General features: G+C 35.2%; 1 protein-coding gene across 2 annotated transcripts; it reads left to right on the forward strand.

Moving 5' to 3' along the window:
* The first annotated feature begins 913 nt into the window (after positions 1–913).
* Positions 914–16,439, forward strand: LOC110890954. 2 transcript variants are annotated; one of them, XM_022138598.2, is made up of 4 exons: positions 914–1,987; positions 13,363–14,331; positions 14,775–15,674; positions 15,905–16,439. In XM_022138598.2, the coding sequence occupies exons 1-4, from the start codon at positions 1,055–1,057 to the stop codon at positions 16,322–16,324; spliced, it is 3,222 nt and encodes a 1,073-aa protein (XP_021994290.1). In that variant the 5' UTR covers positions 914–1,054; the 3' UTR covers positions 16,325–16,439. The 2 variants fall into 2 exon arrangements, with proteins under 2 accessions (XP_021994290.1, XP_021994291.1); XM_022138599.2 differs by having other exon boundaries at positions 915–1,987; positions 15,909–16,350.
* Positions 16,440–16,459: the final 20 nt, after the last annotated feature.

Genomic DNA, 16,459 nt, shown 5'->3' on the forward strand with positions numbered 1-16,459 from the left:
TGCCATTTTCATCCAAAACCAAAATCTGGTCAGATTTTTCAAAATAGAGTTACATGTCTAATTTTGCAAAACTTAAAAAGCGGTATGTAAGATTAAATATATTATGGTTTGATATTTAATCATGTAGCCATTATAATCATTTACATAATATAGATCAACATATATAATAACCTATTAAATAATTAGTTGGTAATTGTTGATGGACCATATTACCATATTAACTAATTAGATTTCCTCCTGGGTGCTTATATAAGGAGAATTATGTAAAGGTCATTAGGTTACACACTCAATCAGACAACCTAATCATAACATCATCATCATCATCATCATCGACCTCCCTCTCCCATAACCGATTCCCTTGTCGGTTTTCTTAGTCACCATCATCAGTCAGCACCCTAAGGAGGAACCAGATCACACTGACACATATGTCGAACACGATGGAATCATCTCTGACTGGATTCTCTACTGCACTGTCTGCTGTAACAGGTATGTTTTCATGTTTTTCATTATGATTAAACAGAACTGATCCAACATGGTAATCATGCGAGTGAAATCTATTAAATAAAAAATAAAAAAGGAGATACTTAAACAACATTTTCTAAAACGCTAATTTGAGGACAACCCAAATTCAAAAGTTATAAATAAAAATATAGAACCCAAATTCAACATTTTCGAAAGTTTACTCTTTGATTTAACTACACAAATAGTATACTCGTCCTTTACATCATGTCTATGCTTTTGAATAGTGGCCCACCAAACACACCTTTATATGATCATGTCTATGCTTTTGAATAGTGGCCCACCAAACACACTTTTAAAAGTTTAAGTATACGGGTGAACATTATTATCATCATGAACTATTAAAGTGTCAATAATGGTCCATGAAACCGCGTAGTTTGATAAATAATCTAAAGATAAATAATAACAAAATGAATAAAACCGAGTACCCTTTCACTATAACACTCCAAAGGCAACTCTTCCGAGTCCTCACCCCCTTATCTCTCCTATACCCATTGATTTTGCACTCTCCTTTTTCTTTTTGATAAACATAAACATGGCATCAACTATGTTAATCAACAAGTTTGCTCACTTACAAATCCCACTTGAAGACGTAATAGAGGCTACCAATCACTTTCATGATGATAACATCATCGGGCGCGGTGGGTTTGGACTAGTATACAAAGGAGAGCTCAAGCGATCCGGGAACTTGATCAAGATTGCTGCGTTGAGGTTAGATCGTAAGCAAGGGGAAGGAGACGTCGAGTTTTGGACACAAATTTCAATGCTTTCTGATCTCAAGCATACGAATATAGTCTCTATTATTGGTTTTTGTAACGAGAAAGATGAGAAGATCATCATAACCACGTATGCGGCAAAAGGAAGTCTAAAGGAGCATCTAAACAGCCCGAACCTCACATGGATGCAAAGGTTGAAGATATGTGTAGGCGTGGCGCGTGCATTGAGTTACCTCCATCATGATGAGGAGCGTGGTTATGCTATTATACATCGCAACATCAATAGCTCTACAATTTTATTGGATGAGAACCATGAAGCCAAGTTATCCGGTTTTAAAGTTTACCTAAAACAACCGGTTAACCGAATGGACCGGGTCATCCTTTCTGAACCCGTTGGCACAATAGGGTATATGGACCCAGAAATTGAAAAGAGCAAAGGTGTGACCCATAAGTCAGATATTTACTCATTCGGTGTGGTTTTATTTGAAGTATTATGCGGGAGGAAAGCATTTACTCCAAATAATGAAAATAGGTTATTAGCTCCATTGGCCATACATCATTATGATAAAAAAACGCTGAAGGATATAATCTATCCCAATTTACGGAATCAGGTGTCCTCGCGATCACTCGAAAAATACTCATATCTAGCATATTTTTGCTTAAAGGAGCAACGAGCACAACGTCCGGACACGTACAATATTGTCAAGGAACTTGAGGAAGCATTGGAATTTCAGCTAGAACGTGAAAAAGTTGTAAGACCTCTATTTTTTGTTTTTCTTATTGTTTTTTATCTTTCTTTTTACGTGCATATATCATGTTTGTTTAGTTAGTTTACTTTTAAAATATAACATGTTAAGAAAAGAAAAATTAATTTGTTTGTTTCTAACAAATTAGTGTTTTAAAATACTATATGTTAAATGCGTCCTAAGTTACCTTTAAAAAGTTATATTTTAATTGAAACTAGTAATAACCACCCCCGCGTTGCGGCAGGGGCATGTATAAATTCTTTCGTAGCACATCAATTGTAGCAACTCCAATTCTTTCGTAACATATCAATTGTAGCAACTCTAATCAATTAGGCCATAGAACACACTATTTTACATGTATCTATAAAAAGACTTTAAACCCTAAAACCAATCAATGAAAAGTATAGAGAAGTAAATTTAATAAGGCTACATGGTATGGTGATGGACCATCCTTGGAGGATGATCCGCCACGTAGGCGCCACATCATAGTCCTCCCAAGGATGAATCATCCTCCAAAACTAGGGGGCATGGGAGGATGGTCCTAGTCATCATCCTCCACCACTTTTATATATATATTTTTTTTAAATCTCCATCTTTTTTTAAACATTTAACAAATAAAGTAATAAAATATTTTAATTAATATTATAAAACATTACATAAACATAAAAAAAAATTAAACTTAAAAAAATAAACTAAAAAAAACAAAAACTTAAAAACCTAAAGTTAAAAAAAAAACGTAAAAATATCCTAACATACTAAAATAAGCTACTAGTCGTCGTCTTCCATGTGGTGGGCGGGTTCGTTTTCAGCGTTGTTCCAAATATACTCCACCAAGTCCGCTTGTAGGTTGTGAAGTGTGTACTCGTTACGTAGAGCGAAGGCGTTCAAATCTTGTTCTTCCTCACTAATTGGAACAGAATTTCCAGTAGACGCGTTTTCGTCGTAATCGCATATCGCTCTCCCTTCGTCTTCAATGATCATGTTATGAAGGATGATACAAGCGTACATAATGTGTCGTAACCTCCTTGGTGTTTGCGAACGTGCTGGAATAGAAATGATGTGCCATTTTTTTTTGTAGAACACCAAAAGCCCGTTCAATATCTTTTCTTGCGCCCTCTTGAAACTTTGCAAACTTTTTCCTTTTGTCGTCGTTCGGGTGCGGGACAGTTTTAACAATTGTCGAGTACGTTGGGTATATCCCATCGGCTAGGTAGTAACCTCGCCTGTACTCCACCCCTGAAACCGTAAAGCTTGTGTCTGGACCTGTACCCGCCACTACATCATCAAAAATCTGGGACTGGTATATGATGTTGAGGTCGTTGAGTGACCCGGGTAGACCAAAAAAAGCATGCCATATCCAGAGATCCTGTAACGCAACAGCCTCTAGAATGATAGTCGGATGTCCTTGATCTCCCCTAGTATACTGACCTTGCCATGCAACCGGGCAGCTCTGCCACTGCCAGTGCATGCAATCAATGCTCCCGAGCATTCCTGGGAAACCATGTCTCTGTTCGTGTGCCTGATATAATTTTTGTACGTCGTTTGCGTTCGGTTTCCGCAGGTATCGCTTGCTATACAATTTGACAACCCATTGGCAAAACTTGTACAAACATCGACGTGCGGTTCTGTCAGACATCCTAATGTACTCGTCTAATGCATCTGGTGCGTAACCGTACGCAAGTTGGCGAATGGCCGACGTACATTTTTGTAAATTGCTGAACCCCCTTTGCCCTCTAGCATCGTTTCGCAATGTAAAAAAGGGATCAGACTGGGCCATGTCGCCTGCAATACGTAAGAACAGTTGACGACTCATGCGGAAACGACGTCGAAAAATCTCGGCTGGGTACACGAGTTCGTCGGCAAAATAATCGGCTACTAGTTTATCGTGGCCGGCTATAAATTTAGAACAAAACATAAATAAAATTAATTAAAACATACATTTTAAAATCTACATAAAACATAAGGAAAAAAAAATTAAAATACCTTCTTGGTCTCGGTTATATTTTGCTCGTCTGGTTAGCGGTTGGGACGATCCTTCAGCGGACGACATGAACACCTGAGCCGCGTTCATAATCATGTTGTGCATAATAACATCCTCTTCCGAAGATGATGAATACCACTCGGACGTAGACGATGAAGACATAGAAGAAATTGAAGAAATGGAAGAAACGGGTGAAGCCATGATAATTTTTTAGCGAGAGATGGTGTGGAAGCGGGTAAAAAATGATACAAAATATGATGACTTTTTATAAAAAGGGATGAGTGGTTTATAAAATGTGAGAGAGATGGGGTGGTAGTGGGTGAAAAGTTGTGAAAATAGGGGTTAAGGATGTGAGTATTTATAAAAATGGAAGTGAAATGGGTGTTTTTTTAAAGAGTAAATTGCCATTTTCGTCCCTGAGGTTTGGGCACGTTTGCCATTTTCGTCCAAAATGACACTTTTGTACCATTTTGCCCCCCACGTTTGGCATTTTTTGCCATTTTCATCCAAATGCCTAACCAAGTTACTTTATATTTGTCTGATGTGGTAATTTTGAAAATTTTCAAATATAAGGGGGTAACTTGCAATTTATGTTTTATAAATATATCACAACACATACATACAACACATACACACATACTACACTCATCTCCTACCCTCAACAAACGCCGCCACCACCACGACCATCACCAACCTGCAACTCCGGCGGCAACTCCGGCACAACCGGCAACTCCGGCACAACCATCGCAAATCCGACCCATCTCTCTCTTTTCTCTCTCTCTCTCTCTCTCTCTCTCTCTCTCTCTCTCTCTCTCTCTTCTGCGATCGTGAATGGTGTGAATGGTGATGGCAGATGAGGAGTCGCCGGCCACCACCACCACTCTTTCTCTCTCTCTCTCTCTCACCGTTTTTCTCTCTCACTACGGCAACCGGGTGTTTCTAATCTAGCGTTTCGCTCAGATATGATGAAGATGATGCTAATGGCGGTTGCTGGTGGAGTTGGTTAGGGTTTCGATTTTCAATTGAACAAGATAACATTGGATCGGGTTGTTGATGATGATTCGCCGTATGGTCAAGGTCGAGCTTTTGTTGAATGATAGACCTCCTGTAGATGATGCTGATGATGATGATATTATTCCGTCAGTTTCTGCTCAAGGATCTGTTTTGGGTTCGTGGGGGAATAAGAAATGGGGTGATACTGCTTCTTATTTTGCTAAAAAGGTAAATCTGGTATTCAAATTACTTTTTTGTTGTTTGAATGTACGATGAGCAGATATATGAATCGATCAGTTAGACTTTCTTGATGTATTTTGCAAAATGATTGTTATTGAAATGCTTATGTGTATACAGGTTTGCACTTGTTGCAGAATTTGTTGTATGATGTTTGCTAGATTTGATTGAATCACTGGTTGGGGTTTATGGTGGTGGTTGGAGTGAGAGAGAGAGAGAGTAAAGAGAGAATAAGAGATATGAAGGTGTGGAGGTGGTGGGGATTGGTGGTGGTGGATGAGAGAAGAGAGAGAAAGATGAGAGAGAGAGAGAGAGAGATACAGAGAGAGAGAGATTGGACTGATGAAATTTATAAATTAAAAAAATACTAATTCACTCTATAAATTAAAAAAATTATTAAAAAAACATTATAAATTAAAGAGTAAACATTACAAGTTACCCCCTTATCATTAACAAATTTCAAAAATACCCCAATTTGACGTTATAAAGGGACTAGGTTAGGTATTTGGACGAAAATGGCAAAAAGTTACAAACGTGGGGGGCAAAATGGTACCAAAGTGTCATTTTGGACGAAAATGGCAAATGTGCCCAAACCTCAGGGGCGAAAATGGCAATTTACTCTTTTTTAAATTATAGCCGTTAGGTTTTTTTTTTTTTTATTATTATTCAAACGGTCAAAAGTGGGGGGCCCACATTTATTGCATCGTCGCCAACGTCTAGTTTTGGACGATCAGGACGGGGACGGTAGGGGGCGGCACGGTGTTTAGACCGTCGCCGATCCGCGACGGGCCGGGGCCGACCCCCATACCGTGTAGCCTAAGATTGTATGCATATTTGCAATGAATTTAACAATTAACTATATTCAATGAATTCAACGGCTAGATTGTTGTTTGTCTTCCACCCTATAAGGCTATAGGGTGTGGGGATTTTGGGACATGATTTGCCACCTAGGAATATGAATAGAAGGCTACACCACCCCCTTGATTGATCTACCATGATTTGCATAGATTAAACCATGGCAATCATGGTCCCCCTTTCCATTTTTTCAACAAATCATTTCCTTTTTATTTAGACAAAGATAATAAATAAGGGACTAATGGTTTGGGTCATGACCATACCCTTAGGGTAGTGGATTTAGATGGTGGATTAAAGATGAGTTACATGACACTAACATGGAGGGTCATGATGATCATGAGGGTCATGACCACACCCTATAGCCTAATATAATCCACTCCAATTCACTTGCTAAATCTAAAAGTAAATTTGGATCAAGATATAATGATCCATCCTTGGTTGGTCACCACCGAAGATTGAAGTGGTGTGGACCTGGATTGTGTTGTGTATCGTTTGATTAGATTTTGTGGTCAAGTCCACTCAACATTCTTAGTTCAATGCTCCGAAGGGTAAATTATGATTGAAGTATTTCTTTTTCAATGCATTGAGAACCAATTTTTCCTTTTCAATTCATTGAGAAACTCCTACATTTGCAACTAAATATTTTTTATTTATGCGAAATCATCATCAAATTATCTTGATTTTCTCAAATCACCGCCACTCGTGATTGCCACCACCACCCTCCTCACGAATTTCGGTGAACCGCTTCATTCACCGGCAACTCCCCTTTTGCTATCATACGCTGTTTCCGATGACGTCAACCCATTCACTTTTTGATGTGCACCCGTTTAAATACACCCATTTAATAAACGCCATACCTAACCATCTAAATCTATACTAATAGTTTTATAGAAAGGTTCAAAGAAACATGTAAAACTACTCATATTTCTATACATTTGATAATTTAATAAGCAATTATCTACTTATTTATAACAATACAGTTTACTTGCAAATAAGATTTGAGTTCAACCAACCGGCATGTTTAGTAACATTAGACTTGAAGCGAATCGGTTACCAATATTCTACCTTTTATTTTTATTTTTAAGTGCAATAATTTGTTTAAAAAAACCTCACTCAACCCCATCGGGTACGGTGGTTCTTGGATCTATAGAGTCCTATTTCCATAAAAATATATAAAAGTTCTATATACCCAAAAAAAACAAACAGCAAACCACTGTTATAATTGAGTAAATTTGCAAGCAAGATCTTAACAAAATACAATACCAAATGATCAATCTTGTAAAAAAATATAATACCAAAAGAGGGGAAAGGAAAATCATGAAAGTAGTCATAACTCATAAGGGTAAGCATCAAATACAAACCACCATGGTTGAAAACACACAATCATCTAAAGATGATTTTTTTTTATAAAGATGACACCCTTATGATTGACTGCCAGTGGGTTTAAAAAGGTTGAAAATTTAAGATAAAATTTCAAGATTCACATAAATCTTGAATCTTGAAGTAGTTTACGGAGGTTCTCCTGCGTTGACGCCGGCAGAGAAGCGGTGGTGGGTGGTGGCAGATAGTGTAAAACTTAGAAGAAAGAGGTGGCGCCACCATCGGTGGTGGCCGGTTCCGACAGCAAGTCGCCGGAAAACCCTCAATACCACCACCTACTCTCTACTATGTCTATCTCCCACACCATCACTCCCACTGCCTTAACACCCCAACCGTCATCACCACAACCATCACAACCGCCATGCACCAGCGGTTAATGTACCTTTATAACATGGTGTCACTGTGGTGATGGCTGAGAAGTGGTGTGTAAAACGGTGGTGACTTTTTGGAAAGAGAAAGAGCATATAGTGTTGGAAAGAAAAGTGTGAAAATAATAATGAACTAGAATTAAGTTCCCTCGCGTTGCTGCGGGGGCGTAAAACTATTCCAAATAGCACTAATGCCACATCACCGCTAGCGACTATCAAGACCGAGTCGATCCAACGCGTTGTGATAAACTTATCAAACGAAAAAAGTAAACGTAAAAACATTGAATCACACTTGCACGTTGCGTCGTGTTAACTCGCATAATTTTTGTACGAAACAAAGAAACGTTAATTGCGTTGTGTTAACTCGCAAAATTTAGAAGGAAACGTAAAACGAAAATTTGTGAAGGATGAATAGTATGGGGGTCCAAAGTTGAAGGTCAAAAATGTTGTGAGGTCAAATTGAAAATAATGAAAAGTTTTGAGTTAAAAGTGAAAAAAATATGTGGGTTAAAATTGCGAAATATAAAAAGGTTTTGGGTTAAAGTTAAAAATATCAATTTTTTTTGAAAACCCCCCAAAGCATAAGGTATAACACCCTATGCACAAAAATGTTACTTATTTATAGTTTTATAATGTCAGGTTTTAAACAAATACAACCATCACAATAATACGAGTCCATGGTTTTATATAAACCACCATACAATACTTAAAGCATTAGGTACAACTATGAATGCAACAATATCTTGCAAATTGATATTATATAAATAACATATTTACAGTTGTTTACAACTAGAGGGATAACCCGCGCTACGCAGCGGGTTTTCTATCGGTATCAATTCAATTAGTGTGATATCGACATTTTATGTACCATGCCTTATTATGGTACCGACACTCACTCTAGTAACTAAAAAATAAAGTTCTAATATGTTCAAAAGAATATTGCGGCGCAGGTACATTGCAAATATCGAATGTATTAGTCAAATCATTACGTAATGCGTTAAAAATATGAAAAAAATATGACCCCAAGCGCGTTGCAGCGCGAGTACGTCGCAAATATCGAATGTATTAGTCCAATCGTTACGTAATGCGTAAAAATTATGGAAAACACATTTAGAGGTATTTGATGATTTCAATGTAACCTGTAGGTGTAAGCTCGAAACTTTAGAGACTTGAGGGAGTAAAAAAGGTTTTACAAAGTTTTTAAAGACAACGACAAATTAGCGGACGAAAGTTACTGAACGAAAATTAAGTTAGTAAAAAACTTAGTAGGTTGAAAACGTATATTATATGTGATATATGGGTAAAGCTAAAATGTTGAAAATTCGAGAGGTTAGTTTGTATAACATGTAAAATGGAGTAAGGGCTAAAATTATTAATTGCGAAAATAAAGGGGGTAGCAAGGGGGGGGGGGGGAATAGAAAAATAAATATATTAACAAAGAAGAAGGACTGGAGCAATAAAAGTTGAAACCTAAAGGAGCCAAAAAGAAATAGCATTGGTAAAGCTAGAATGTTGAAAATTAGAGGGGTTAGTTTGTATAACATGTAAAATGGAGTAAGGGCTAAAATTACTAATTACGAAAATAAAGGGGGTAGCAGAGGGGAATAGAAAAATAAAAAATACGTTAACAAAGAAGAAGGACTGGAGCAATAAAAGTTGAAACCTAAAGGGGCCAAAAAGAAATGGTATAATAAAATTAAAACTTAAAGGGGTAAAAAAGAAATAGCATAAGGGCTGATAGGCAAAAAAAAAAAAAAAGAAATTAAAATAATATTATAGCTACTGTAGATCCGTCTTTGCAAATGTTATATATAATATACACAAAATGTTTAATATTGTGTGTGTTAATTACTTATTGATATATCAAACTTAGATTTTTGTTATATCAAACTTATAGAGATTTTGTTAAATTTGTACCTCGTGAGTAGGGAGTAACCACAACCCCACTACTCAGGGTGGGTGACGGCACAAGGCCCAATCCTCCAAAGGCCCAAATATTTTTAATATTATATAAAATTTACGCTGTATAAGATAGACTATATAAGCACTGAATCGAAAGATAACTTAAGTGAACACTTGTACTAGTGGTTACTGCTTTGCTTAAACAACAAGCAGACACGAGTTCTAAACTTGGTGTCTCCAAATTCTTTATTTTATCTTATCTTATTTTTTGGGTTTTTTTTACTACATCTTTTCCTTTAATTAATAAATTACTTACTAAATATAGCTAAAAATAACCATTTAAATTACATCCACGTAAATTTTAGTGATTGGTGAGTTTATATTAAATTGAGATTTTCGAATAGGGCCCAAATTTTTAATCTCGCACAGGGGCAAAACATTTTTTGTGATATTCAGAAACCACCCTGCCACTACCCACTACAACCAAATCGAAACAAATAATAATCTTCATCATCATAATCATCATCGTCAGTGAATCTCACCAATAGCACAGCTAAGGTAGGGTCTGAGGAGGGTAAGATGTAGACAGCCTTACCTCTATTATGTAAGAATAGAGAGGTTGCTTTCAATGAGACCCCCGACTCGATAGAAGTTTTGCATCAAACCTTGGACATAAGACACATAACACTCAGCAATTAAGTCAAAGGGCATTTATTTTTATAATATTACATAGCTTTTTATTATTATTTTTAATTTAATATATTATCATATTATTATTATATTTACTTGTAATAATATATTTTTAATTTTTTCCTTTTTTTAAAGCATATATTTCCTTTACTATTTTTTAATAATTCTTTTTTTTCTTTTTTAGAACATATATTAATTTATTGATTAATTTGATACTTCTTTAATAATTTACGTTTATAACTTTTTTCTAAAACTTCAGTACGTAATTTTGCTTGATTTTTTTCCCTGACATTCCGTTATAAGTTTTGTTAAAAATGAAGTTGTACTCAAAATAAAATATTTATTTGATATTATAAAACGGCATGATTATAAACTAAACTGTTCTAATAGTCTGGCTTTTTTAAAAAAACATGTTTTATTTTCAAATCACGTTTGTTTATATTATTATTTGTTTGGTTTAATAATGAAATCAAAACACAAACCCCACTGATTATCATTATTATCACCCCCACTACAATAAACCAACAAAATAGTGAAATCAAAACACAACCCCACTTATTATTATTTTTTTCTCCCCACCACTACAATTGTGTAGAGTAACCACCTAGTAAATATTGGAAAATTTTAATGAAAATGCATTTTACTCTTTTGTACATAAATAATTGTAATTATATATAAGGTGCATAGATAGTTATTTATGGGTTTGTGTCCTATTATGTGAGAGCTTCGCAACAAATCAAACCACGTTAAAAGTGAAGTTAATATGATATGGAAGCTTGAAGTTGCGTTGTTGAAACAACCAAAGTTGTCAAAACTCATTCCCCCAACACAATTTTAGCATTCATATCTCATTCATCTTAGCTCCGTTTTAGATGTGATTTGGTTCCTTGTGAAGCTCTCAAATGGTAAAAACAAACTCATGAATAATCATTTTTATAACACATATATAAGAGGCGTGTTCGCGTACAAGAGAGGAAAAGTATAGGGAGGGAGAATCACTGATCTCTCCAAAAACAAGCGGTGACATTTTGGTAAATACCATGTTCAAACAACTAAAAAGACAAACAAAGAAAGGTATTCTAATCTTTTCTCACTTGAACTCTCCCCCCCTAATTTTTAAACGGATATAACTTTTCATATGTTAATATTTTATTTAAATTACTAAACCAGCATTTCATTCTCTTTAATTCGAGGAGACTATTGCTATAGTTTTCTATTTTTTTACAGGAGGATTTTGAATTCCCATTACGTGACTACGTTGTTTCATTACAGTATTTTATGTGAAATCCCACTAAGTGATTACGTAACAATAGTTGACTTTAGTATTTATGTGAAACCCCACTGAGTGATCACGTAATTACGTAAAAACAAAACATGTAATACATAATATTTCATGAAATACCTAATATTTCAAGTCTAATCACGTATTGGGTATAAATGTTCAAAACATTAGCCAGTCAACCTATAACAATCACATAATATGCCGCATATAGAGATTTGATCACATAATAAAGCATAAACAATTAAGTTTTTATTATTGACTGTGTAATCACGTAATAAGCATAATTGTAATAACATCAATTATAACAAATCATATTGAATGTGTCATCACGTAATAGATTTATATTTAACGTGTGATCACGTAATGAGTTATGTTGAATATGTAATCACGTAATGATTTACATTTAATGTGTAATCACATATCCTGTAAAAAAAATTAAGAAAACTATAGCAATAGCCTGCTTGAATTAAAGAGAATAGAATGCTCGTTAATACGCTGTATTTTAAAAAAAGTATTAACGTATGAAAAAAAAGTTATAACCATTTGAAAATCAAGGGGAAACTAGTTCAAGGGAGAGAAGACTATCATACCATTCCCTCTTTAAATTGCTAAAGACACGTGTAAGGCATGATTCTCTTCTACACTTTGTATGAGATTGTTCTCTTCTACATGATCTCTTGTCTATATAAATACATTTATTTATGTACAAAATTAGTGAAAATCACATATTTTCAGTAAAATATCCAAAACAGACAACCTTTAACTCTTAACAACCAGCATTACAACGAGCGTTTTCTACTTGAACTCAGTAAAATTTCCAAAACAGACAACCTTCAACTCTTCACAACCCGCATCACAACGAGAGTGTTCTACTTTAACATATATGCTTTCCATTCTTCAACCGTTTTCTAATGAAGCCCCGCCTCCGACCACTTCATGAAATCGTTGTGCCTTATTTTTACATTCTCACATGCATGAGGCATGGGTTTTTTAAACTAAGATTTAACTTAACACGTTAAAAACTAAAAAGGAAACTTTTATAAATATGTATAATGAAATCCGACAAAAGTTATAATGATATATATGTTAGAAGTTTCAAATTATCATATATGAATTACCCAACTTATTTCATTTCACTAACAAAATACATATTAATAACAAGATAAGAGATCATGTACAATGGAGGAATTTTGTAGGAAGTGTAGGAGAGAATCATGATCACACATTTGTTGTTCTCTATTTATGGAGTGAAGGGTACGATGGTCTTTTCTCCCTTTAACTAGTTTCCTCCTTAATTTTCAAACAATTATAACGTTTTCATACGTTAATATTTAAAAAAAAATTACACCCATTAACGAGCATTTTATTCTCTTTAATTCCAACATTTTAAAAAAATTACACCATATTACTAGGAACGATATAACCTTCGTCGTTCATTTTTTTTACATCCCGGCTAACTATAGAAAGTTTGTTGGCTTGGGATAACGAGTTGTTCTGCTCATTTTCCCAGGCCCAACATCAATTTCTGGATGTAAAAGACAAAAGTGTGGAATCAAATTGAGATTAACTTGATTTGAAGTCTATCTTGATTACCGGTTCGTTGGCGATGATATTGACTTACATGGGTCTTTTATCCACACATTTTCTTTTCTATTTCCTTCTCATTTTCAACCTTGTGACATTTAATTTGCAGGTAAATAAGTTGGAACACTTAATGATTCCTCTCACTCATATTCAATCGGCAACTAATGACTTTTCAGAGACATACAAAATTGATTCTGGGATTCCATGTAGTTTGTACAGAGCAAAAGTCGACAATTCTGACAAAAAAAATCATTCTTCCAAAAGACACGACACTGTACTTATTAAACGCTACCCTTCTGGACATCACCTGTACTACGGAGAAAAACAGTTTCTTAAAGAAATTGAAGTTCTTAGCAGTGTTAAGCATCCCAACATAGTCAGTCTACTTGGATTTTGTGTTGAAGCTTCTGAAATGATCCTTGTCAATGAAAATTTTTCTAATGGATTCTTGGGAGAATATTTGGGTAACTTCAGGGACAAGAGTATTTTGACTTGGGAAAAACGTTTAAAAATCTGCATTGACGTAGCACACGCATTAAGGTACATTCACTATGAGATGGATTTAGTAAACCGTGAAGTACATAGCTTCAACATTGGGTTAGATGATAACTGGGGGGCAAAGATTGCTCACTTTTGGTGGTCCGTATTCTTGCCTCCAAATCAACAAGACAGAGCTTTCTATCACAACAACAATTTTATTAGAGATTGCTGTGTAGAACCAGAATATGAGAAGACTCGTAACTTAAACAGAGAATCAGATGTTTTCGGTTTTGGAGTAGTCTTGTTGGAAACTCTATGTGGGAGGTTAGTCTCTGACCAAATTTACTTGAAGGAGAGTGACAAAGGGCTGCCCAATATAGCAAGGCAAAGATTTCACATGGGAACACTAGAGGACATGATAGACCCTGTGATAAAGGAAGAAACCGGTGAAAACCATTTTGTTTTAAATAAAGGACCCAACAAGGAATCTTTGCACACGTTTATTAAAATTGCACTCAAGTGTGTGGCGGAAACTCAAGACAAACGCCCAACAATGAAAGTTGTAGTCAAGGAACTTGAGAAAGCATTATTCTTTCAAGTAAGTAAATGTTCATACATCGTATCATATTATCAATTCCTAGAAGTAATGTGTGTGATGAGTCACCATAATATCAAAACAAATGTAGAATGCTTATGACTTTATATTTATGTTGTTAAAAATCTTTTCCACTTTCTAACATCTAGCATTCTACCTATCATGTTTACTTTTTAGACATTGTATCGATTCCTCAATCCTACCTTTTAGACATTGTATACCTTTTGGTATACTTCAATCTTAAACCTTTTTTTTTAGAAAACATAGTACAGTGCAAAAAAAGTTTAGTTTAAACCCTTTGTATGATATCACCAAATTATCACTCTTATCATCATTTTATAGTTTTTAATAATTTTTAAGTAACATAATTACCAATTTAGTATTTTTTTTTATTACTAATTTGTAGCCATCGATGTATATTTTATTTGGTGTGTCATGTTTGATAGAAAAACAACAAGGACAACCCCAAAATGTCATTTGAAGACATAAAACGAGCGACACAAAACTTCCATAATGACAATTGCATCGGGGGAGGAGGATTTGGGAAAGTCTACAAAGGAAACCTTGAAGACGGTGATGGATTTAAAATCATTGTTGCAAAGCGATTAGATACGAGGTTTGGTCAAGGGGAACAACAATTCTTGGGTGAGCTTCAAATTCTTTTGGATTATAAGCACGAGAATGTCATTGGTCTAGTAGGCTATTGTGATGAGAAAGATGAAAAAGTAATTGTTTATGAGTATGCACCCAAAGGAAGTCTTGAAAGGTATTTGAATGATGCTTCTCTTACATGGGTGAAACGACTTAATATATGCATTGATGTTGCAAGAGCGTTGGATTTCCTACACGGAGGAGTTGGAAAACAAGCAAAGGTGATACATAGGGACATCAAAACTGCTAATATTCTACTAAGCGATGATTGGAAAGCAAAACTTGCTGATTTTGGGCTTTCCTTAATAAGTCCATTAATTCAAGAAACAGACTATGTCATCGATCATGCGTGTGGCACGCTTGGATATTTGGACCCACTTTACAAAAAATCAGGATTCCTAACCATAGAGTCCGATATTTATTCGTTTGGTGTTGTTTTATTTGAGATTTTGTGTGGGAGGTCGACATTTGAAATCCATAAAAATGAGGGCCACTATCTACCAGAGTTCATTAAAAACATATTTGAAGCAGGGAAGCATGATGAGGTTGTGTTCAAACATATAAGGGAAGAGATTGTGCCAAAATCATTGACTACATTTCAAGAAATTGCCTGCCAGTGCTTACATCATGAAAGAGAAAAACGACCTACCACTAAAGAAATTTTGAGGGAACTTAAGAAGGCACTGGAATTTCAAGTAAGTAATTATCATAGTTCAAGTAGGGATCCTTTAAATGTACTAATAATACATGCCTAAACTTAACATGTGTTTAAGATTTGGGTCAATTTTGGATTTCAAAAGAAGAGGCATGATAAAGAATGAGAAGCGTAACTAACTAACTAACCAACTGTGTAGCAATGTAAATGTCCAGGGCTATATCGACATAAAGTATTAATTATGTGAGATTTTTGTTGTGTAATTATAAGGAAGGATGTAGCGGAATGGCTAAAACAGTTGAGCAGATCTCGATGAAATATTCTGAAACTGGAAAGCAAATTCAAGAAACAGAGTCATCCATGCAACACACAGAGCAGGATTATGTTTCTCCCACCGACCGTAAAGCCACAGTTATCCCTCTAAGAAGCAAGCAGAGGGTTCTAGAGCACTTGAAACAGGAGGTGATACTTGGAGAGCATCAAGTGAGAATGCTCAAGGAGGAATTGCATAAGGTGGAGATGGCAAACAAGTCACGTTTGGCCCTCATTCAAGCATTGGAAGAAGAAGAAGAAGAAGAAGAAGAAGAAGAAGAAGAAGAAGAAGAAGAAGAAGAAGAAGAATTGTTTTTTCTTATAACAATTTCAAATATTTTTTTATTTATTATTTGGTATATATGCAGCTTTCTTTGACTGCTTCTATACTTAATTTGTTTTATTTTGCACGTTTGCTCCCTAGTTATCATAACTTTGTGACTAGAGTTGAAAATAAACACATAATGATAGATATACAGATTTTTTTTTTCAATTATGTTGATAGAAAAGATA

Source organism: Helianthus annuus, chromosome 11 (genome assembly GCF_002127325.2).
Source record: "Helianthus annuus cultivar XRQ/B chromosome 11, HanXRQr2.0-SUNRISE, whole genome shotgun sequence".
Classification (NCBI taxonomy): Eukaryota; Viridiplantae; Streptophyta; class Magnoliopsida; order Asterales; family Asteraceae; genus Helianthus; species Helianthus annuus.